This window comes from Phacochoerus africanus, chromosome 2 (genome assembly GCF_016906955.1).
Source record: "Phacochoerus africanus isolate WHEZ1 chromosome 2, ROS_Pafr_v1, whole genome shotgun sequence".
In the NCBI taxonomy this organism is placed as follows: Eukaryota; Metazoa; Chordata; class Mammalia; order Artiodactyla; family Suidae; genus Phacochoerus; species Phacochoerus africanus.
Genome location: NC_062545.1, coordinates 145131435 through 145156989, shown reverse-complemented (window position 1 = coordinate 145156989; position 25555 = coordinate 145131435). Strand labels below are relative to the sequence as shown.

The 25555-nt window shown below is 44.7% G+C and overlaps 1 protein-coding gene across 2 annotated transcripts in view; it reads left to right on the top strand.

Moving 5' to 3' along the window:
• The window catches only part of LOC125119627 (neuronal acetylcholine receptor subunit alpha-7), a 139127-nt gene that overhangs the window by 41654 nt on the left and 71918 nt on the right, over window positions 1–25555 (top strand). For both annotated transcript variants that reach the window (XM_047766865.1, XM_047766866.1), the window contains exons 3-4: window positions 10628–10672; window positions 22917–23026. In XM_047766865.1, the coding sequence (XP_047622821.1) occupies window positions 10628–10672; window positions 22917–23026 (155 nt within the window). The remainder of the gene's footprint in view (window positions 1–10627; window positions 10673–22916; window positions 23027–25555) is intronic.

The window sequence follows — 25555 nt, the reverse complement described above, 5'->3', positions numbered from 1 at the left end:
CATTCTACTGAGGAGACCATCAAAGCCTGCCTGCCTTCCTTCCTCCTTTACCTTCCCCTCCCCTTCCTCGCCTCTTCCTCCCTCCTCCCTCCCCTCTTCCCCTTCCTCCCCTCCTCTTCCACTCCTCCTTCCTCCCTTCCTTCCTCCCACCCTTTGTACATTCTTTTTCTGGCTGTACCTGCAGCATGCAGAAGTTGCCAGGCCAGGGATCAAACCCAAGCCACTGCTGTGAAAACATCAGATGCTTAACCTACTTTGTCACATGAGAACTCTGAATTTTGTACATTTTTGACAAAATGTATTTGAACTGCATAAGGCATTCTTTATTTCTGTTACACTGCTTTTGATTTCGGTATTTCCTTTAGATTCCTTCTAGAGTTTCCATAATCCTTGCATGTTGTTTATTTCTCCTTTCGAGCCCTAATTTAGTATGGTGATCATATTTTAAATTCCGTGTCTGATAATCTCAATGTTGGGGTTGTATCAGAATCTTATCCTGATACTTGCTTTGTCCTTTCAGACTTATTTCTGGTCTTTTAGTGGCCTTGTGGCGATTCTGCCATAAACCAGAAATGTCCTGTAAGGTAATAGAAATGGAAATATGCCTTTCTTGTGAGAATTTATGGTAGTCTCTGTCTCAGTCTTCCTTTGTTTCCTTTGGCAGTGGATTCTTTGAATTCCCTGTGTCCCACAGTTGAATTGGAGGGGGGGTGTTAGTTCAACTCCCCTCACCTGCAGGGTGGAAGCCTTGCCTTCAGTCATGGGGAGGCATTGCTCAAGTTCTCTGAATATCACTGGCCACTGCTCCCCTCATCACCACACCACTCTCCCCACACCAACTTGTGCACTGACTATTCTTTTTAGTTTCCTCTTGGATTTTTTGTTTGTTTGTTTTTTTAGGATTCCTCTTCCTTTTGTGCTAGCTTCCTTTGCATCTCAGAAGACATTTCTGTGATTTCCTCTAGTGTCTCTCAGTGTTTGGTAGCAGGACAGTATTCCGGCTATGGAGTCAGCTGCTTTGCTGGAAGTAGATATGTGTCTTCTGTGCATTATCCCAGGATGCTTTCTGGTTCCCACTTGTGTTCTCCATTTTAGCTCAAGTTGTGTCTTCCTCTTGGCACCTCTGTCTCCTCTTCCCTAACTGACTTAATCTCTGTGTTTTTCCTCTGTGCACAACTGTGATTATCTCATGCCTTGCCTTCATGCCAGTAACTCAATTTTCAGCTGGGTCTGTTCCCTTCCTTTCTGTGTCCAATTTATTAGCCATGTAACTATGTTACTTTGGTTCTCAGTCTATTTGTTTAGCTCTGCAGTCTCCCTTTTATTTCATTCAGGTATTTTATAATCTTATCTTCGAAATCATGTTTAATTTGATCCAAGGGTTTATTGGGTTATATAGTAGAAAGAACACATGGGAAGCATGCTCTTCTTATTTGGGCTTTTTTCCAGAGTATCCTTTGTATTTTAGTTGTGCTCATCTGCTTGCCTTCCTTTCTCCCTTGCATTTGCTCTTTTAAATTATTTATGTGTTTGTTCATTCATTCATTGCCAAACTATGTTTATGGATCTGTCATACTCTTTTTTTTTTTTTTTACATCTTGCCCGTGCCTCATGAGAACTCATAATTTTTAATTTTCTGGGCTATAATGGTGAACTTTTTTTTAAACATTATTCTCTCCTTATCTGTGGTCTTTATATTCTTTGCTTAATTTGTTAAAACAGTTAATCTACACTACTTGTAGAATTATTAGAAATGTCAGTGAGGGAATTCCCTGGTGGCACAGTGGGTTAAGGACCCAGTGTTGTCGCTGCTGTGGCCCTGATTATAGCTGTGGTGAGGGTTCAGTCTCTGGCCAGGAACTTCCACCTGCCACAGGTGCAGCCAAAATAATAATAGTAGTAATAAAAGAGAAATGTTAAATGACAACAAGAATTACTGCCTTCACTTCCTGCCCTGCCTTCCTTCATGCATCTCATCCCCTTCCTTTCCCTCTGGTCTTTGGAACCCACCTTTGCACCACTTCTGCACTGAGGGTTCTGCTGAGATCCCCTTATCTCTAGCTCCTGTCTCGAGAGGGCCTCATTTGGATTGGAGATGGTACCACTGGCCTTCTGATGGAGTTCACTGGAAAAGCCTGGTGCTGAAGCTCTAGCACATTTCCATATCTGTGGGCATCTGGCAGGTCAAGCTGTGCCTGAAGTTGCTTAATTTAGTCCTGCCAGAGATAACTTATGAGTACTGTATTTGCGAAGGGGATGCTTGCACACTGATTCGGTTAGGATGATGGCTTCAGCATAAAGGGAGATGTGTTGTTTCTGTCCAAGAAGAGTTCGGATAAAGCTGGAGGGATGGTTTATCAGTGTGACTGGACCCACCCTCTTCTCTTCTGCATCCATAGCTCCCCTGCCCCCTCCACCCCTTCCTCCCCTTTCTGGCTCTGCTTATTCAAGGTGGAATCTCTTCCCTGTTTGGTTCCACTCTCATGATCCATGTCACAGGCTTCATTCCTCCATATTTGAGTCCTTTGGGGGTAGATAGGAAAGCTTTTCCTCTAACAGAAGTGGAAAGAAGGCCTTTTGGTCCCAGTTAAAGTGCACCCTTGAACCTTGTGCCTCTCCCTTGGGGAGGCTGGGGCAGACTCTTTTTTAAATTTTTTTTCTTTTTTCAGCCACACCTGTGGCATATGGAAGTTTCCCAGCCAGGGCTAGAATCTGAACCACAGCTGTGGCAATGCTGTATCCTTTAACCCACTCTGCTGGGCCAGTGATCAAACCTGCACCTCCATAGTGACCTGAACTGCTGCAGCCGGATTCTTAACCCACTGTGCACCAGCGGGAACTCCCCGGGGCCAACTTTTCACACTGCACCCCCAAGCCACAGACCCTGAGCAGCTGCCAAGTGAGAACAGGGATGGAATCAGGCTCCTAGTACAAGACCCAGGGTGTCTTAGGAGTGCTAAGCTCTCAAACCTCTAAGCTCCAGGACCCCTTTACTCTCATAAAACTTATTGTAGATTCCCTCTCAATTAAAAAAAATTTTTTTTGGCCACACCTGTGGCATATGGAAGTTCTGGCGCAACGTATTGAACCTGTACCATAGCAGAATCCAGATCTGCTGTGGTGACAACACTGGATCCTTAACCTGCTGAGCCACATGGAACTCCCCAATTTTTTAATATGGGTTATATCTGTCAATATTTATTACCATCTTAGGAATGAAAACTAAGAAAACATTTTAAAGTCCATTAATTCATTTAAAATTATAATAAACTGGTGTTAACACATAGCGAATGCTTTAAGGAAAATAATACTATTTTCCCAGGCTGCACACATTTGGTGAGGAGGGTGGCATTGTTTTATATTTTTGCAGCTCTCCTTAATGCCCAGTTTCTTAGAAGACAGCTGGATTTTCTTATCTGCTTCTGCACTCAGGCTGGTGCTACATCATCTGCCCTATGGTGTCTGCAAAGCTCTGCCACCTGCTCCTGAGGAAATGAAGGTGAAGCAGGCTAATAACTTGTACTGATTGTGAAAAAGTTATGCCTTTACTGAGCCTTGAAAGCATCTTCAAAACTCAGAGGTTCCCAGTCTGTACTTGGAGAACTTCTATGTTATACAGATACCAAAGGGAACCTTTTCTGTTCCCATCACCAAAGTGTTTCCTGTTAGGTCATTGGAGGCAGAGTCACCTGGTGGCTTGAGCACAGTTTTGAGTTCAATAGATAAGAGTTTGGATTTCAGCCTCTACAGGAGCTGTGTGACCTAGGGCCACAGGCTTGTTTTGTTTCCCAGTTGATATCTTTATGCACTCCCTCTTGATTATAAAGGTGATATGTGCTCATTGCAAAACATGAACGTAACAGAGATCTATCCAGTTAAATTTGGGACTTCTCCCCTCATCCCCATTATTAGATGAGAATAATAATAGTATTGACTTTGCTGGGTTGTTGTTATGAGACTGAAATGAGTTTTTAAAAAGTGTGCGTGTGTGTATGACATTCAGAAGACTGCAAACTCTCTTTAAGGTTTAGCTACATTTGAAGTTCCTGCTGTGGTGCAGCAGGTTAAGGATCCAGCATTGTCACTGTGGCAGCTCTGATCCTTGGCCCAGCACAGTGGATTAAGGATAAGGCTTTGCTATAGCTGTGGTGTAGGTCACAGCTGTGGCTCAGATTCAATCCCTGGCTTGGGAACTTCCATATGCCATGGGTGCAGCTGGAAAAAAAAAGTTCAGCTATGTTATTTTCAGATACCATATATTGGTCACCTCTGTGGTGAAAATCATGGGCTTGTTCATCTTTTGCCCATTTTTCTGTTGGATTGTCTGCCTTTTACTTACTGATTTGTAGGAGTTTATTTCTTATTCTGGGTATGAGTCTTCTCTCAGCTCTAATATCTTGCTGACTCTGGGAAAACCACAGACTCTCAATTTATTTTTCTGTAAAACTGAAACAAAGATATGGCTAGTGTAAAGATTAAGTTAGATAAAAGAAGTCATCCTTGTTTTAAACTACAGAATACTATATAAATAAGCATTTATGTTATCCAGCAACCTTCTCTGCAAATAAGAATTGAGACACAGATCTATTGTTACCGATTTTTCCTCTCAGCAGTTACACAAAAGCAAAGAGAATGTGTTGGGAGCTCTGCAAAATAATGTTGTATAAGGTGACCCTGAAACTTTCAGAAGAATAATTGCTATGGGGTGCAAGGTAGCACCATCGTTAGGGTGGTTGTGCGCTAAAACAGGCACATGGTCATTCCAGGAGATTGATTTTAAAAAGCACGACTACTTAAATAAAGTGTACTTAAGAAATTCCTTTACTGAGATATGATTGGCAGACAAAAAGCTGTATGTATTTAATGTATATAGTTTGATGAGTTTGGAGATAAGCGTACACCCATGAACTGTCACCACAATCTATGCCCTCAACAGCCATCACCTCCAAAAGCTTCCTCTTGCCATGTTTATGATGACGATGTCTGTAGTAAGAACACCTCACATAATATCTACCCTCTTAGGAAAATTTTGTCTGCCCTACAGTATTAATAGTTATCCCACAAAGCAGATCATTTATCTTACAGAACTGAAACACTGCACCCTTCAACTAATATTCCCCACCCTGGCCCCTGACACCCACCTTTTTGCCCTGTGCTCATGTGGGTTCGATTGTTTTACACAAGTGGGATCCTGTGGTATGTGTTTTCCTGTTTCTGGCATCTGTTATTGAGCTTAATGTCCCTCAGGTTCATCCATGCTGTTACAAATAGGATTTCCCTCTTTTTTGAGGCTGAGTAATATTCTGAAGTGCTCAGGTTGCAAAACCCAAGATAGGTTGGCTCTGGGTGTGCCTGGTGCACTGGTCTGGCATGGATTCTCTGGCAGCTAATGGCCCTGTATCCCCCTGTGAGATCCCAGGGTCAGGAGGGAGCGTTGGTCTTGCTGGCGACCTGTGTGTGTATGTGTGTGTGTGTGTGAGAGAGAGAGAGAGAGAGAGAAAGAAAGAAAGAGAGAGAGAGAGAGAGAAGTAGAGCAACCACCCAGGGACAGCCGAGTCACATCTCACAGCTGTTTGAGACCACCCTGTCCTCCCACACTGGGAGTGGCAGGGGCAGTTGTTATACCCATAAACTGGAATAGGTTCGGAAGAGAACACTGAAAACCACAGACACTCAGTGCCTGATGGTGGGGAGCAGAGGGTTTTCAAGGGGCAGGTGTGGGCTCTGCTCTCCTCTGCTGTCCTGCCTGGTTGGGTCAGTGTCCTGATGGGCAGGCAGCTGCTGAGGGACTGGAATCACTGGAACCCATGCCCGGATCCTTTGCTGTTTGTTCCCAGGGGGTTGTACCTTGTTGTTATTCAGAGCCCTTGGGCCAGGGTCTGGGGTCAGGGTTTGAAGGCTTCCCCATCCCCCACTGAAAGTTCCTATGCGAGAAGGCCTGGGGCACCCTCCAGCATTACAGATCCATCTGCCGACTGGGTTCCAGTCCCCAGTTTTCTACCTGACTTCAGTGTGCAGGATGAGCAGACACTGAGGCTGGGCAATTGAAGGCAGAGGTGAAGACTTAGGGAGCAGGCTCTGTGGGTGGCAGCATGGCAAGGAGGCTGGTTTGGTGTGGGGGACCTGTCCATGCAGACAGACCGGACAGGACCTGGTCACCTGGCCGTGCCCTTGGAGGGCCAGCCTGGGGTGGACAGGGAACATGGCCATCATCTGTGCTTACGATGCTGGGATATGGTTGCTATGTCGCTTTTGTGAATGGAAAATACTTACTGTGCATTCAGTGATGTCCAGATTACGTGCTATCCTTGTGAAAAAAAAAAAACCAGGATGCCATGTCCCTTCTGAAGCAGCTGGACACTGGGCAGGAAGGCTCTTGCTCAGGTTGAACTGCAACCTGCCTCCTCGATGCCTTACCTTGACTCCTGGTTCTGCTGTTCCAGGCCACAGGTCTGCCCGGGTCACTGGTTCCCTCCTGGAGCCCATGGGCTTGTGCAGGTGGAAGGGGCAGGTGTGTCATAATGACTTGAGACTGGATTTCTTTTCTTTCTTTTTTTTTTGGATCCTTAACCCACTGTGCCACAGCAAGAACTCCTGAAAGGCCAGTGGAAAGAAAATCCCTCTCTTGGAAGAGGCGACTCCCCAAATCACTCACGAGAAGCGGTCTTGATGCAAACAGCAAGAGGATTTTTATTCCAAGCGCGCTGGGGCCCACAGTCGTACACCACACAGGGGTAGAGGACTGCGGCCCCGAGTGCGGAGTCAAGATAGTTTTTATGGGATTTACAACAAAGCCAGGGGTTCACAGCATAGCCCGCGCTTCACAAACCAATCATTTCAAAATATCACAAACCAATCATTTGCGAACCCGTGCTTCGTGGACCAATTAGTTTTAATTTGTTCTGGAGTTACGTGTTTGGGCTTGTTCCTGGGAGGGGGAGACGTATTGTCGCCAAGGTATGTTTACCAGGATATTTAACATTTTATGGCACAGCCGATCTTACTGGGGTCGGTTTAGCGATTAACTCCCCCTCCTTTCATCTTATGCAAGCGGCTTTACAGAGGCCAAACAATCACTTAGAGACCCTTTTCCCGTTATCTCAAGCAGTTTCAAGGAGTTTCCTGCCTAGAGGCACGTACTCAGGTGCCTATTTTTTTTTTGTTGTTTTTTTGTTTTTTTCTTTCTTTTTCTTTTCTCCTCCACATAGTTTTGTACAGAACAGAGAACAAGCCCTAAAATAGCAAGAAGTGTGGTCTTTTACCTGGGGAACAGGGTCCAGAATTCGAGGGCATGTAGAGCTTTTTATTAACTTCCTGGGTTCTGGGAGGGTTAAGCTGCATTTTCATCCTTTCACTCCGAGATAGGATTCTTGGAGCAGTGCAGTTGGAGGAGGGCAAGGAGCCCATCTAGAGCTGAGCAGAGGTCAGACTATGAGAGAGCCCTGCCTTCCATCAGCTCAGCTGCTGTAACAAAAGTACCACAGCCTGAGTGGCTTAAGGATCTGCATTTATTTCTCATGATTCTGGAACCTGGGGAATTCAAGATCAAGGCACCTGCAGATCTCATGTCTAGTGAGAGCCTGCTTCCTGGGTCATAGTTGGCTGTCTTCTTGCTGGGTCTTTGGGTGGCAGAAGGGTGAGGGGACTCTACAGGGCCCCTTTTATAAGGGTGTTGCCAAAACTTGATCTCTGTCTACTGGTGCTGAATGGAAATGCACAGAGTTTGGGGTGAAGGAGAAAAAGATAGTTTTTATTGCTTTGCCAGGCAAAGGAGGCCACAGCAGGCTAATGCCTTTAAGACTATGCCCTCCCTTGGGAGAGAATAGGAGGTGGTCTTATAGTTTGGTAGTAGGAAAATGGGGTTTCAGATAAGGATCAGGGTAGATGCAAGCTTGCATTCTTCAAAACTGGTGTTCAGTGGCCCTGGGGCTGTGGTCCTCTTTCTTTTTGGAATGAAGAATGCTTCATCAAGTAGTGAACATCTTTCATTTGTGGGGGGTTTTAGTTCTTCAGAAGAGCTCAGAATATGTATCCCTTGAGGAGGACCCAGGGCCCTCCCCTAAGGCTGCATCATTGTTTCTTGACTGTTCCTCTCTTGTCTGCATCCCCTCCTTTCCCTGATTAGCAACTGTTTGGACCTGCCCTTTGGAGCTCAGGGAAGGCCATGGAGGCTGGAGCTTATTCCCTAAAAACAAAAAATGGGTGACACAGAGGCTTTTGTGCCCAGGAGCCCCACAGGGCCCTGCTGGGTTACAAGGGCACTAATCCTGATCATGAGGGTGAGCCCACCCTTATGACCTAAACACTTTCCAAAGGCCCCTCCTCCTAATACCAACATCGTGAAGGTTGGGTTTCAACATAGGACATTTGGGCTACACAAATATTCAGTGTTGGGTGGGGAGAGGTCATATTTGCAGGGGGCTTGGGAAGGAGGCTGGGTGCCTGGTCACTGTGCAGACTGATAGCTGAGAGTCAGCCAGTGGGTGGCTTGGGATGGGGGCTGGGGGACCCACCTTGAGAACACAGATAGCACCTTCTCTTCCGGTTCTGCAGGCTTTGTCCAAGTCTCGAGTGGAGGCTGGCTGCTGCTCTGCGTTGATTACAGTTTGAAATGCACTGCTCAGCCCCATGCTGCCGCACACCACAGAAATCCCGTTTCCCTCTAATGAGGTTTCAGCTAGCATGTTGAAAAGAAGAAAGCCTTTTAATTAGATTGGTAGTAATTGAGCTCCCAAACCACAGAAGCCTTTCTCTCGGAAGATAAAGACACAGATGCAATTAAAAAAGGAAAGCCACCTGAACGGAACACTGGCTAATTTTAAGTCCATTAAAACCAACAACTCCTTAATAAGTCGAGGCAAGGGACATATGTCCTAAAAGACTTTATCAGTGCTTTCAGATAAGACTGGAGATGGGGCTGGAACTAGAATGTTCCTGCAGTTCAGATGCATGACTCTGTCAGAGACTGTTCTTGGCACAGGGGGCAGAGAAAGGTTAATTAGCTCCACAACTTTTTCTGCCAAAACCCCCTGGCATGTGGTGTTTTGCAAACATGGGATCCATTTTTCCTGTAAGTGAACTGGCGGCAGTTTCTGGAGACAGTTCCTGGCCTGGGACCCTGGGGACTTGGTCCCCTGTCTTCCTGGGCAGCCAGATCCTCTCTGTGGGATTAACAGCCACCTTTCCACCTGAGCTGGCAGGGCAAGGACATAGATGCATCAAAGAATCTCCTTACACATTCTGCACTTTTGTATTTTAATGGGCAGTAGCATCCATTTCTCATTTGCATGCCTGCCCTGTGACCACACCCCGGCAGATGGTGCTCTTTCTGCTACTGGGTCTGTTTTTGTGAATGCCTTCAGGGAACATGGCCAGGCAGTTCTTGTGGGAGGGGCTCATAGCCGTTGCCTCTGGGCTGCTTGGTAACACCAAGGTACTACATACTTTCTGCTGAAGAGGGTGGAAATTGGTAATTTATGGGGTCTTTTATGTGGAATTGGAGCACTGAACGCTGAATAATGGCATCTTTAGTGTAACTATTGCAGGGAACTTGCTCATTTGTCTCTGTGCCCACCCTGGCTTTTGCTAGGCCATTTTGGGCTTTGCCAGCCATGATAAAGAGCTGGTTGCATCCCAGTTGGAAAAGCCAGAGGTTGACTAGCATCTGCTTTGTGTGCCCTGTGCGGGAGCAAAGCCACCATCAATATGCTGTCCTGAGCTCCCTGGACAGAATGCACGCTTGGTGCCCCGCTGGCAGTTTGGAAATGTAGAAAGAGGGGCTCTTGACTCAGATCCAAGTGTGAATGGCCCCTTCATAAAGTCACTTCAGCTTTCTGATCTGTAGTTTGCTCAGCTGAACAGGATTTACTTTGCAGGTGTGTATCAAGGTATGCTGCCCAGTAATTGGATAATGGGAGGAAAGGCAGGCAGACCCTCGGGGCCAAGGGAGAAATGGGGTCCATGTAGCACTGTTAGCACATGGGCAGCAGCTGTCAGAGGCCAGGCTCCCTTTCTGGGGGAAGGAAGGGTAAATTTGTGTGTGTGAGGGAGCCCGTGCCCACAGCAAGTGAAAGTTCCTGGGGCCAGGGATCGAACCCTTACCACAACACTGACCTGAGTCACAGCAGTGACAACATCAGATCTTTAGCCCACTACACTGCCAGGGAACTCCAACATAAAATATTTCGGTTTGCTTAAAACTCTATCCACTGTGGTAATAAACTGGACTTTAAAAGATTGGAATTTGCTCCCCATTTTCTTTTGTTAAGTATACAAAGGATAAAAAATAATTTATGAAGGAAAAGGAAAATGAGCCAAACCATGACCAGGCATCATCTCTGGATGGTAGGGTTGCAGGGTTCTAATTTTCTTCTCTATGCTTTCACATCTTTTGTCAGTGCTCTATAATGCATGTGTATCACTTCAGAGTAAGTGGAAAAGCTTCACTCTGGAGAAATGCTACTTGAATGTATTTCAAAGTGCTCCGTGCATTCTAATTTCCGCACATCCCAGTGGTCCCAACTGTCAGGTTCATGCGTGAATGATAGTATCATTTCCTCTTGTGTAAACCCTATAAATGCTATTTCTCACTCTCTCTCTTTCTCTCTTTTTTTTTTTTTCTTTAAAGGATGAGAAAAACCAAGTGTTAACCACCAACATTTGGCTGCAAATGGTAAGTTGAGACAGTGGCAGTCATTGCCAACTGGGCTTCCTGCTCTTGATTCCAAGATGTCTTAGCAGGAATTTCAGGGAAGTGGGGTCCCTGAGAATCCCCAGGACTGTGCTCCTGGACTTCACCCATGTCACCAAGGAGGCAGAACATCCCGCCTTTACCTGCTCTGGACTGCCCCCTGCAAGGTTCAGGGCGTGCTCCTGTTTCACTACAGGGTGACTTGTGGAAATTTCAGAAGCAGAAGAACGCAGGACAATGGTAAGATGCAGGTCTGCATGTGCCCATGCACAGCCTGCACTGTAAGGGGTCCCCAGGGCTCAGAGTGCCTGCATTGCACCTCTTGCCTGAAGACATGCCTGTCTGAGTGCAACAGAACATTGCCTAAGCTGGAAGTCCTCAGGCTTCCTGCTCTGGTGACCCCTGCAAGAATTTTGAAATCCTGTATTTTTTTCCTTCATGGATCTTACCTTGACTTCTAAAGTTCTAACCACAATTTAATTAACTGAAAATTGTGTCACTTCCATCCAGTTGTCAATATTGACATTAAAAATCAAACTGTAAGTCTTTTTTTAAAAATTGAATCTATTTAAATGCCATATAATTTGATGGCCAAATCATTCACTTAAAAAAATATATAGGAGTTCCCCTTGTGGCACATCAGAAATGAGTATCACTAGTATTCATGAGGATACAGGTTTGATCCCTGGCCTCACTCAGTGGGTTAAGTATCTGGCATGCCGTGATCTGTGGTGTAGGTCACAGACATGGCTGGCATCTATCTGGCCTTGCTGTGGCTGTGGTGTAGGCTGGCAGCCACAGCTCCTATTTGACCCCTAGCCTGGGAACTTGCATATACTGCATGTGCAGCACACACACACACACACACACACAAGCCCTTCTTTAACTGTTGGATGCATATACTGCATGTGCAGCACACACACACACACACACACACACACACACACACACACACAAGCCCTTCTTTAATTGTTGGATGTTTTACCCAGTCTCTTTTCTTCTCTGCACTAGTCTTCCACACAGAATTCTATCCTAATGTGATACAACTTCATGTTTGAAATTCTCTTGTTAATTATTCTTAGTTCCCTCAAAAGTTAATATTTATACAAATTGTTCCTTCAGAAAATAAGTGCTAAGATTTTTTTCTTCTGGATTGATTTAGGATTACACTGATTATTGGTACATAATTCATCAAGATGAAACGAATTGTTAATTTTAATAATTATTAAACATAAAAATTGGAAATGTACCTCTCTACCAAAGACAGGGTTGTGTTTTAAAATTGTTTATGTGTTCATAGATGACTAGTTTTTATTGCTAAAAATGAGACATTAAGACATATTTCACCATAAATTCTATAACTTTTAAAAATAAATGTAGTAACATGTATAGTTCGGAATGAAAGGCACTTTGTGATAGCAGTGTTATTCAATTCCTTGAACTACTTCTGGATTACATGCCGAAAATAATAGAGATTTCATAAAGGTATATCAGCTAACAAGTTGATTAGTTTCTCCTTCAATTTTGCTGAAAGCAAATAATTAAAATCTATTTGATCTTTGAAAGTACTTGTCACCCAATTTCTAACAAAATTTACACTTACACTTGTTTTTGTTTTTTTAGTTTCTTAGTTTTTTTTTTTTTCTTTTTAGGGCCGTACCTGCAGCATATGCAAGTTCCCAGGCTAGAGGATGAATTGAAGCTGTAGCCACATGGGATCTGAGCCTTGGCTGCAGCTTATACCACAGCTCATGGCAATGCTGGATCCTTAACCTGCTAAGCGAGGCCAAGTATTGAACCTGCATCCTCATGGATAATAGTCTGATTCGTTTCCACTGAGCCACAACAGGAACTCCCTATTGTTTTGTTTTTTAATTTTATTGGCATATAGTTGATGTACAGTGTATGTTAGTTTTAGGTGTACAGCAAAGTGATTCAGTTATACATGTACATATATCCATCTATCCATTCCTTTTTAGATTCTTTTCCCATATAGGCTATTACAGAATATTGAGTAGATTTCCCTGAGCTGTGTAGTAGGTCCTTGCTAGTTATCTATTTTATATGTGGTGTGTGTGTGTGAATCCCAGCCTATTTTGAATTGACTTTTTTTGGTTTTGGGGTCAGTAACCCCAGCTGAGTTGAAAGAGGGGGAATTGGTCTTTCTTTGTGAGTGGGAGGGATGCTTAACCATGGAGACAGAGGGTGCTCCCAGGCAGTTCTCTGGCAGGTGAGTTTTAGCTGGATACAAGTGAAAGTGGAGAAAGAGAAAGAAAATGGATTTACTTCATACTGTGTGCTGTGTCTCAGGGGTATACTTAGCTGTGTCTTATACCCCTTGCAGAACCTCCATGTTATGAATAAAGTAGAAACCTTTGAGAGTTTCCCGTGCAGGAGTTAAAGCAACACTTTTCAGTGAGTGGATCGCACCTATACACCTATGCCCTCTGAGAGCAGCTTCGCTCCTTTGCCAGGGGTGCAGGGTCTGGAAGCCAGCCCTTCCTCAGTGAAGGAGGTCCCACCTCCTGGTGCCTGCTGAGAGCCAGGTTTTCAGAAGGGCTTCTGTCTGTGGGCCATTCTCACTAGCATATGTACATGCACCTTGGTGATGCCCTGGTTTTCTCTCCCCTTTACAACAAGGTCCCCCTGAGCCCAGGCCTCCACTGTCCTCAATCTCTCCCCTTGCATTCGCAACTCAACTCCCCTTCATCTGGCTCTCTGTGGGCAAATCACTGACCTCCAGCTTACTAAATATTATGAGCAATAGTTTTCCACAGTTTTTTGGATGAGAATTTTCTTTTTTTATGGCTGCACCTGTGCATATTGAAGTTTCTGGGCTAGGGGTCTGCAACTGCAGGCCTACACCACAGCCACGCAACACCAGATCTGAGCTGCATCTGTGACAGTGCACTGAAGCTTGTGGCAGTGCTGGAAACTTAACCCATTGAGCAAGGTCAGGGATCAAACCTGCATCCTCATAGAGACAATATCAGGTCCTTAACCCACTGAGAATGGGAACTCTGAGAATTTTCTAATCTACCGAGAAGATGAATTTATAGTGAGCACCAATATACCAGCCTCCTGGATTCTGTAATTAGCATTTTACTTTACTTGCTTTATCCCATCTCTGGCCATCTATTCATCTAATTTATTTTGTAATGCAGCTCAAAGTAGAATAGTGGACATTGGAACTCTTTCACCCACATATTTCATGGAAATCTGAGAGTTCAGAGAGCTTTTTACTTTTCTTCCAAGGTAAAATTGTTTGCATGCAATGCAGTGCATAAATCCTAAGTGTATTAATGCATTGCCTTCAGGTCTTCAGCCCCTGCCCTTCCCCCCTGCAGGCAGGAGCAGAATAGCACCATCACTAGAGGGATACCTCACGATCCTTATCTGGCAATGCCTGCCTTACCCTAACCCCTCCTTGAGTAGAACACCACTGTTCTGGGTTTTCCAGTATTAAGGTTTCCCCTTTATCTTACCCCTCAGGAGCGTTTGGTAGAGCTCATTGTTCCTTGGAATCTTTCTTCACTTAGTGCCTAGATTTCTCTTGGTGAGGTTTAACTTCTGGGTTCCTTCTGCTGTCTCTTCATGCCTCTTTCCTGCCAGTCATCATTCCAGGAATTGGAGGATCCAGTCCCCTGTCTTGAACCAACACCTCTGAGCCGACAGCACCAACCTGACTACCCTTCTGTGGTCTCCACTTGGGCCACTAATAGGCTCTTAGCACCCTTGTGCTCCAGACCACCCCACTCCCCCTTTCACAGCCTCCTCCATTGGAATAAACAGAGATTCAGTGGTTCTGTTTGCTCAGGCCAAAAGCCTCAGAGTCACCCTTAACTTTGGTCTTTCATATCCGCATCTGATCTGGCAGCAAATTCTGGAAGCTCTACCTTCACAGTAGATCCCCTCTGCATCAACCCTTTGCCTCCTCTGTGGCCTATTCCAGGATCATCTCTCAGCTGTGTAAGGACAGAGCCTCCTGGCTAGAGTTCCTGGTGGTGTCTGTGCTCAGTGTAGCAGACAGTGTGGTCCTAGTAAGGGAAGAGGAAGGTTAAGCCTGGACCCTCCTTGGATTATGTCGCTCCAAGGGCTCCTGTCTCCCTCGGCACACCTGCCTCAGGGCCTTTGCACTTGCCTTCTATGTTTACAGGCTCTTCATCCAGGAACCACTTGATTTTCTCCCCCATTTCTTATCTGCCTCTTCCTCTACATAATCTTTTTTTCCTCTGAGGTTTTCCTGAGTTCCTAGGTACTGTCCCAAACCATCCCATTTTTCCCCAGCCCATTGTTTCTTCTTACCTTGTATCTTAGCATGGGCTACTGTAACAAAATACCATCACCTGGGTGACTTACCAACAGTAGACACTCATGTCTCACAGTTGTGGGTGCTGGGAGTTCACTCATGGTTGCTGACGTGCTTGCCTTCTTCTGGGTTACAAACTTTTTGTTGTGTCCTCACATTATGGAAAGAGTGAGTTAGCTCTCTGGCCTGCTATTGAAAGGGCACTAATCCCCTTCATGGGGGCTCCACCCTCCTGACCTAATCACCTCTCCAAAGTTCCTCCTCCAATAACCATTACATTAGGATTCCGATTTCAGCATAGGGATTTCAGGGACACAGACATTCAGTCTGTCACAGCCTACTTCATTTTGTTTCCAAAGCACGCATCATCCTTCACGTAGTTTATTTGTTAATGGGCTCCAAGTCTCCCACCCCCACTGGAACAAGTGCAACCAGGTGGGTAGAAGTCCTGATGTAGCTACCACTCTGACCCCTGCTCCTGCCCACTGCTGGCATTGAAAACCATTGTGGAATGAATTGAAACAGAACCTCAAGGTGAGCATCAGAGGTGCTGAGATACTGATACAAAATGAAGCCAGCTCTCAAGTAACATTTGAACACTTTCATTTAAGATAAAGCTGGGAATTTGGTGGCATGATGCAAATGCTTCCTTTTAAACATAAAACTGGCCATTTCCCATGCCTTCCAAATTGCAGAGCTAACATGGACATTTATCTTAGAGAGACACACCAAATTTGCTACTGGTGCGTCAGGTCATTTATCCCTGAGCCTATGTTCTTAGCCCTCATAAGTGATTGATCTTCAGCAAGTATATGATTTGGTGGTTTTAAAAAGGGTGTTGTTTTCCAGGAAAAATGTAATTGGATTATTACTTAACTGCATTGAGTTCAGGTGTTCCATAAATAAACCTTCTTGCTTTGGAGGATGTCACCAGAGGCCTCTGAATTTCTTTCAAGCACAGCTTATTTCTAATTAAGACTTGCATTTGAAGAAGCATCTGCAGCTTCATTTGTTTTAAAACTCAACTTTTTTATGTCAGGTATCTATTCAACTAATCTTTCTGAGCACCTGCTTTGTGAAAACCATTGAACTATGTGAGGGGACCCCAGAGAAGGATGAGACCCAGTTTCTCCTCGTAAGCCATTTACCATCAGGCTATGTAATTTACACTCTAAAGAAGGTTGATGTATCAAGATCAAGTACCTCCCTGGGGAGTATTGCAGGAGGCCAGCTGGCAGGGTGGACTGTGGGCAGGTGGGAGAAATCTCTGCTTTACTGAAGTGGAAGGGAGAGGAAGAAGGGTACAGACTCTTCTGAATGGAAATATCGGGGAGTCCTAGTGTTTCTAGGTGTGACCTTGGTAATGAAATGCCTGTTTCCAGGTACCCACCATGTGGAAAACAAGCCAGGTGCCTTTGTAGCATGTTTCCTTATAAAGCTGGGTGGCATGTTTATCTGGCACCTGTTGCTCACAGAAAAGCTATAACAGTAGCTCCCCACTGAATTTTAAAGAATCATGTCTCTTGTATTTAGAATGGACCATAACAGTTATCTAATCAAAACTTTTCTCCCACCCAGTGTTTCCGTCTGGAAAGCCTTGGCATTCTGACTGGCCACAAGAACATGGGGAACTCAGACGGCACCCCGACATGTCCTGGAAGCTGCCCCAGGGCCATTTAAAAGATGACCCCCACCTTGATTCCTGTGGTTGTCTTCTCCAGGCTGGTGACCAGCCTGGCCTGCCCCAGTCCAAGTAATGGGACAGGCAGTCAGGGCCAGAGTCCCAGGGAGGGAGAGCAGAAACAGATAGGAGGGGACAAAGAGCCCAGGAAATTGCTCTCAGCGACTGGCTTTTCTCTCCCCTGGTTTCACATTGCTGAATTCCTGTTCTGAAAACCTGAACCCATGTAATCTTTTCTGTAGGGTATTTAAGCACTAAGGTTAATAATAATGGATTTTCTATACATTCCAAATAGAGGAGGCAGAAAAAAATTTCTCTTTGACCTACAGTTTGTCGATTTTGTTTACCTTTCTCTCATCTGCCCTTGATTTATAGGAATTTCTGGTTTTTTAGATACTTGAAAGAAGAGAAAGGTCTTATTTCTCTGTTGACCTCTTTATATTCTTCAGAGGAAGCACTTGATATATTTTTTCTGCAGATAGCTTTTATCATTTGGGGAGGCCTGTCAGACATAATCTGATTTAATCCATGAGAAAAAATGACAGAAGCCATGTTGGTCTCTAAAGAGGCATGTGCGCCATCCTGAAACTTGCATTTTCTTAAAAAAAAAAAAAGTCTGTCTTTAATTTTGGAATTCTAACCATTCTTCTAGTTTCAGGTTTCTAATCCATCTTATGTTTATTTTTTTATCTCATAATTATGGAAGTAATATCATAGAATATTAGATTCTAAACAATATTTATGTCTAAAATATTTAATTTCCCCGCCTTTTGAAGTATAGTTTATTTACAATATTGTATTAGTGTCAGGTGTACAGCAAAGTGGTTCATATATATATATTTGTATGTTTTTGGCCATGCAGGGATCAAACCCAAGTCACAGCAGCGACCCAAACTGCTATGGCAGCAATGCCAGCTCCCTAACCCATTGCACCACAAGGGAACTCTTTGTATTATTTTTCATTATAGGTTATTACAAGATATTGATAGATTCCTGTGCTTTACATAGGACCTTGTTTATCTAAACTGTTTACCTTCTTAATTTCTGCATTCTTTATCACTTCTCTCTGGCATATAGGAGCAAGCATTATGCTATGCTCATAGGTAAGACATCAGTGGCTTGCTTAGGGTGAAGAGTCACTATGTCACACTGAAAGAAGAACATTTTAGGGCAGAAGGAAGAAGGAGACCCACTGTCTTCCTCTGATGGGAAGAATGTGTGAGGTGTTTCCCATGCCGGGTGCTTGCTTGGTGTCTGCTCACCTACATCCATTTCTGTGATTTCCCTGCCTTAACCTCAGTGCCCAGCAACTCGATTCTCTTCTGAGAGTCAGCAGCAGATCCCAAAAGGTAAGGTCTCAGCCCCACAGACTGCCCCTGGTGTCTCCATGGCAGGCAGACACCAGCTGCAGACAGGACCCAGGAGACCCACACTTCTGTCCGGCTGATCAAATTTGGACGTTCCCACTCCTCCCTCTCAGGTTCAGTACTTTTCTGGAACAGCTTCTGAAACTCACAAACCCTTTCCGTGTTTCCAATTTCCTATCAAGGATCCAGCTCAGGAGGGGCTGAAGGAGGGGATGCCAGGGCAGTTGGGGGTGAGGCTTCCTTGCTCTTAGTGTCCCTCCCTGCACCTAGATGTGGTCACAGCCTGGAGGCTGTCCGATCCTTGTTGTTTATGAGTTTTATAACCCAGTCTCCAGCCTCCCACCTCTTCCCAGAGATGGGGTGGGTGCAGTTGGAAGTTCCTCCCTCTCATGCAGGGTTGGTCTTTCTGGTAACCAGTGACATCCTGCCATCCTGTGGCACATAAGAGCCCCACCCTGTGCCAGCTCCTTAGAATAGAAGATGTACTTAAAAGACTCTCTGATCACTAAAGGAATTCCCAGGGTTTTAGGAGCTCTCTGCCAGGAACCAGGGACAGAAACCAAATATATTTCTTATTATGCCATAATGTATTTCTTTTAAAGGAAGAGAACTTTCCCCTTTCTGTCATTCACTTGCTTTTATGCCCTACTCTCTCTCTCCGTAACTTTAATATTTCCATGCCTGTGTGTGTGCACACACATTTAAAAGGATTTTCCTGTGGGCCCCAGGCAGGTACTTCTTCTTTTTAAAATTAACGTTCAGTTGATTTACAATGTTGTGCCAGTTTCTGCTGTACAGCACAGTGACTCAGTTATACATGTTTATATGCTTTTTATATTCTTTTCCATTATGGTTTATTACAGGATATTGCATATAGTTCCCTGTGCTATACAATAGGTCCTTGTTGTTTATCCATTCTCTATATAACAGTTTGAATCTGCTCATCCCAAACTCCCAGTCCATCCCTCTGCCTCCTGCCTGCACCGCTCCTCTCCCCGAGCCCCTGCCCCACACACAGGTCCTAATAGGGCTGGTTCTCAGACCTGTGAGTGAATGGGATTCCTACTCTGCATTTTACATCAAGGGCCCCTTCTTCCCTTGTGGGTCCCCTTAACCACCCCATGTAATCTTATTTTGAAGACTTCATGAGAAGAAATCCATAGAAATAGGGAGATAAGGCATAGGGCTGCCTGTTCCGACAGGACGCTCCGGAAGGATTGGCGTTTCTAGGTTCCTGCTTGTCTCCTGATGCCCACCTGTGGAAGCTGGGCCAGATGTCGTCTGTAAGAAGATTTGCTCAGTGTCCCTGCCATCTGAGTGCACAGTGAGTGCTTAGAGGATAGAAAACCCCTGTCTGAAATGTGATGGCATACAGGCCCTTTTCCACATCTGTTCTTCAGGAATCTTTCAGGAAACCCAGGACACATGGCCCTGGCCCCAAGGTTCCTGCCCCAACTCCTGACACCAAGTCGGCCCTTGCCCTCCCCGCCTTTGACTGCAGCTCAGTTATTACAGTTCTCCTGTCCTCTGGGATTTTGTAAAATGGAGGGATCCCTCTTCCTTTTAAAACCATCATTGATCACATGCCTCACAGGGCCCTGAGACCTACTGGTTACTGCACACGTTATTTCATTGTACGGTGCCCAAGGAAGATGAGATGGGACATGGATGAGGACGTTGTAGCTCATAGAGGGTGATTTATCTGCTCGAGCTCACACAGCTCTTCCCTGCAGGAGCATTGGTACAAACTCAAGTGGACAAATTCCCAAGCTCCCTGTAGCTCCCCTTTCTGCCATGATGGTGGGAGAGACCCAGCTTGGCTTTGGATCATGGGACCCATGTGAGTAGAAGAGCAGCCTTCAGGGACGAAGTGCAGCCCACCTTGTCGAGGTGCAGCCTTTGCCCATGCAGACAGATTGGGAGGAACCAATCATGGAGGAGTCCAGGAGTCACCCTGCTTGAGGTCAAATAATGCAATTCTGAGTCCTGACCCAGTGACCAACAAAGATGTCACATCTGTGGGCCCCAGCTTTCTCTGGTAAATGGGAATGGTCCTGGCGATATTCCACATCTTAAGGAGCCTGGTGCACGTGTTCACTACACTGAACCAGTAAGGTGCCAGGATACGTGCCCCAGGGTATATGCAGCTGAGTAGGAGCCTGCATAGGGAAGATAGGAGGGTGTGAGGGATTGCCAGGGAGGCTTCCTGCAGTGCAGATGTGGTGCCATCAGGAGAGGTTTAAGTTTGATGATGGAGTGCTCCTTTTTCCCTGCCTCCCCTCTCACTGCAGCAGTCATTTCAGCAGCAGAGGATTTGGGTGTCTTCCTGGGTAGTTCTGGGGGCCCAGGGACCGCTGATCAGCACGGTGGGAATGGTGACAGAGTCTGGCTTTGTGATAATTAGGATGGGAGGGGCATCCCAGCACTGGGTATGAGAACGTGGCCAGGAAAGCACAGGTGTTGGGTTTGGAAGGGCTGATGTCTGGAACAAGGGAGAGAAAAGTAGGGAGTGCAGGGCAGAGGGGCCGGGATGGAACCGCTGGAACAAACAGGGTATGGCCAGCGCCCTGGCACTCCTGCAAAACTACCCAGACAGGATTGGCCCTTTCTGGGTGCTGCACGGTCCTGTCCTCCCCTAGCCCCACATGTCAAATTGGAGACATCAGCCAGGTGGGTCCACATGCTATATGCCCCTTATGGCACTTCAGCACCTTCTGCATTGACACATTCTCAACCCCTGTGGTCCATGGCTGTGGGATGCTGTGACTCATCCAGCCTGACTTCAGATGGTTCTAGAACTGGAATCTCGCCTTTCCAGAGGATGGTGGGATCCCTGGTGCATGGCATTAAACTCTTGTTGCCAGTTAAAATAATTCTAGGCCCACAACACCTTGGCTGCAGTTCTCAGATCTCAGCAGCTTTGAAAAGATGTGTTTTTCTTTTTGATTTTTTGGTTTTCCATTGATGTTTTTATAACTTTATATCAAACTCATTGGGTCTAACATCAAACTGAAATTGCTATACGATTGAAGCATTTATTTTCTGACTAAATATGTATGTTTCACTGTAGAAATAATGATGTATTTGATTATGGGAGTTGTCCCAGTCCCAGCTCTGGAGGGGGTGCTGCATCCCAAACCTTTTTATATATTTATTTATTTTTACATTGAAATATGATTGACTTACAATATTGTATTAATTTATGCTGTACAGTAAGGTTATTCAGTTGTGTACACACACACACACACACACACACACACACACACACACATTCTTTTTCATTCTTTTCCATTATGGTTTATCATGGGATATAGAATGTAGTTCTCTATGCTATACAGTAGGACTTTGTTGTTTATTTATTCTATATTTACTAGTTTGCATCTGCTAATCTCAAACTCCCAAACCATTCCTTCCCCAGCCTCCTCCCTTTTGGCAACCACAAATCTATTCTCTATGTTTGTGAGTCTGTTTCTGTTTCATAGATAAGTTCATTTGTGCCATATTTTAGATTCCATGTATAAGTGATATCATACGATATTTGCCTTCCTCTGTCTAGCTTACTTCACTTAGTATGATAATCTCTAGGTCCCTCCGTGTCTCAGTGAATAGCATTATTTTATTCTTTTTTTATGCTCCATTCTGTATATGCAGCACATTTTCTTTACTGATTCCTCTGTCGGTGGACATTTAGCTTGCTTTCATGTTTTGATTACTGTGAATAGGGCTGCTCTGAACGTAGGGATGCACGTATCATTTTGAATTGTAGTTTTGTCTGGATATATGCCCAGGAATGGGGTTGCCGGATCATATCATAGTTCTATGTTTAATTTTCTGAGAAAGCTCCATATTATTTTCCATAGTGGTTATACCAATTTACATGCCCACCAACAGTGGGCTTCCCTTTTCTCCACACCCTCTCCAGCATTTGTTATTTGTAGACTTTTTAAAGATGGTCATTCTGACTGGTGTGAGGTGGTACCTCATTATAGTTTAGATGTGAATTTCTCTAATAATTAGTGATGTCAAGCATATTGTCATTTGCCTGTTGGCCATCAGTCACATACCTTTTAAAAATCTGAGAAGTGGGGTCCTACCTAGGCAGTCTTTACAGAGCTAGAGGACCCCAGGTAGCATTAGTGTGCACCGTCCTGGGACAGAGGACCCCAGGCTTGGGCTTTCCTCTCACAAAGATCCTTTATTCAGACCTGGCCCCAAAGAGATGCTCCTGTGTTCACATGCTTATAAATATTTAAGAGTCTTCCCTTGGACCCTGTATCCTGATTCGGTGTTTTGCCACCAAGGCTGATATTTGCATTTTTGTGTTGTGGTGTCAGAGGTGCTATTCTTACAGGAAAATAATAATTCACGTTCAAAAACCCATCCTTAGAGCTTTCTGACAAGTATCCCTGCAATTGAATGAAGTTGTTTCATGGAAATAAATATCCTCCATTTTTCCGGCCTTGTTATTATTCCGATTAAAATAATAAATTTATTATTTCCTAAGCATTCTTAACAATGGAAAACTTTTAAAGCAAAACAGTTACTCATTTGGCTAGGAAAAAAATCCATCTGCTGCTGGAGGGGAAGGCTTGGGGGCATGCAGTAGATTGGAATTAACTTTAATGCTACCCTCTGCCTGTGCTCATGGTGACAGCAGGATCGTAAATGTGATTTTTATGCTGCTCATGGTCATTTTGTAAGGGATTATTTAATTCCCAGATTCCATATATTTTATAGATAGCAACTCAATTATGTAAATAAGTGTCTGGAACTCTTTTTGGTTTCAAACTTATCTAATAATCTCTTACAAGATATATTAACGGGCACGGAAGAAAAATACTGCTAATGCTGTCAGTCTGTTTTTGTTAGTCTTGGACAGATCACTATTTACAGTGGAATATGTCAGAATATCCGGGTGTGAAGACAGTTCGTTTCCCAGATGGCCAGATTTGGAAGCCAGACATTCTCCTCTACAACAGGTAAGCAGGCACAGTGGACAAAAGGGAAGAATGTGTTTGTTTATTTATTTATTTATTTATTTATTTTGCCACACCTGTGGCATGGGGAAATACCTGGGCCTGGGATCGAACCCACTGTCACTGTAAAGCGACAGTGCTGGGTCCTTTACCCACCCGGCCACCAGGGAACTCCAAAACGAGTTTATTCTTGCAAGTGTTTAACAGTTAACCATATTCAAGTATTGTGTAGAAATGCTGATACATTATCTATAATTTGGGTAAGAAGCATCTTTGACCCATGTCCAGCATTCCCTGCCCTGGCATGCAGGCCTGCAGCGCCCAGCATGCTGCCCCTAGTGGCTGTGTCTGCAGGGCTGTCCTTTACAGTAGTGTAGACATGTGTGTGCATGTTGGCGCCAAGGCCTTTTTTCTACATGGAAGTACCTTTGCACCTCAGTGGCAGCACTTGCAGCCACAGCAGGAGAAGTGACTGGTCAGTGGCTACAAGGCTGGAATCCACTATCTGGACCCAGGTCCTCTTTGGATTTGTTGCCTGTGGTGCACTGGGAGAGTCCTGCTATGGAAAAGCCAAGTGCATGGACTGTCATCTCCAGCTACACTCGGAAGCTTGTACCTGACAGAAGAAAGGTAGGTAGCTGTCATGATACAGCTATCCTTCTCCTGAGGTCAGGAAAGGGTGGGTTCAGCAGTCATCCAAGGCTGTGATGTGTAAAGCAGAAGCCCAGAAGGCAGGTGTCCAGGCAGGGTGGATTCCTGTAAGCACTCAAAGTATTTGCTAAACTATATAGTCAAATTAGGGATTCCAGAACCTCTCTTTCCCATAAGGTATAGAATGTGATAAGCAGCTTCATAGACAAGATGGTATTTCCTAGTGATGGCTGCTACCTTTGGTCCCATCTGGATGGGAAGAAAGCCCAGTGCCTTTGTGACTCAGGAAACAGTGCTTCCATTGGCTGCTGCCCCTGGTCGTGTTCTTAGTGATTCCCCCTGGAATCACTGTTGGGCTTGTCCTGAACGGGCTATTTCCAGAGGATGGGGTGATTCCATAACTTGTATCCACTGTTAATTCTTTTTTCATCTTTCTTACTGGTGATCACTTTTCATTTGACTCATTGGTCTGTCCCCAGAAAAATATCCCCTTCTGACTTGCTGGCACTCTTCGGCTTCTTGAATTACTCAAGACAGGAGTTCCGGTTGTGGAGCAGCGAAAGTGAATCCCATGAGGAACCATGAGGTTGCAGGTTCAATCCCTGACCTCGCTCAGTGGGTTAAGGATCTGGTGTTTCCGTGAGCTGTGGTGGTTGCAGATGCAGCTCAAATCCTTCATTGCTGTGGCTGTGGTGTAGGCTAGCAGCTGTAGCTCCGATTAGACTCCTAGCCTGGGAACCTCCATGTGCCATGGGTGCGGCCCTAAAAAAGCAAGAAAAAAAATAGTAGTAAATTAGTCAAGACATACAACTGAGTTTTGTGAGATGTCTGAAGTCAGAGTAAGTGGTCCTCTGTTGAGTTCCTGTGCCTCCTGCTTGGCTCATCTGTTTCCTGGGGGCTATATTATTTTGTCAGGGCTGCTGGAACAAAATACCACAGACTGGGTGACTTAAATAACAGAAGTTGATTTTCTCTCAGAGACTGAAAGTCCAAGATCAAGGCATCCACAGGTTGTCTTTCTTATAAGCCTCTCTCTTTGGCTTGTGGATGGCTGCCTTCTTCCTATGTCATCACGTGGTCTTCCCTCTTTGTGTGCCTGTGTCATAATCTCTTCTTATGAAGACATTAGTTATATTGGGTTAAGGCCCATTGTAATGACCTCATTTTAACTTAGTTACTTCTATAAAGACTCTCCAAATGCAGTTACACTCAAATGTACTTCAGCATGTGAATTAGGACTTCAACCTATGCCTTTTGGGGCGACACAGTTTAGCCTATAATAGGGGCATTGCAGCTGACTCCTTAAGGACAAAGGTTTAGAATTGAATGAATTTGGGTGTAAATCTCAGCCATAGTATTTACTATCTTTGTGAGTCTCAGATTCCTCCTTTGCACAAAGGGGGAAATGCCAGCTTCACAAGGTTTGGAAAGATAACTGCAGATGTATATATCCTGTCCAGTGTGGTACTTGGCAAAAAGTCAGCCTTCAATAATGGCACTCGTGTGCATGATGATGAGGGTGTCTGCTCCAAGTAAGGCGGTATGATGAGTTAAAAAATATTATTGAAGTATAGTTGATTTACATGTTGGGTTAATTTTTCTGTACAGGAAAGTGGATTAGTTATACATATACACACATCCATTGCCATATAGATTATCACAGAACATTGACTAGATTTCCCTGTGCTGTAGTACAGGTCCCCATTGACCATCCATTCCGTATACAGTAGTGTGCATGTGCCAGTCTCACACCCTCAATCCATCCCTCCTGCCAACTTTTCCCCTTTGGTAACCATAAGTTAGATTTCAAGATCTATGAGTCTGTTTCTGTTTAGTAAATTAGTTTTCATTTGTGTCATTACTTTACATTAAACATATATG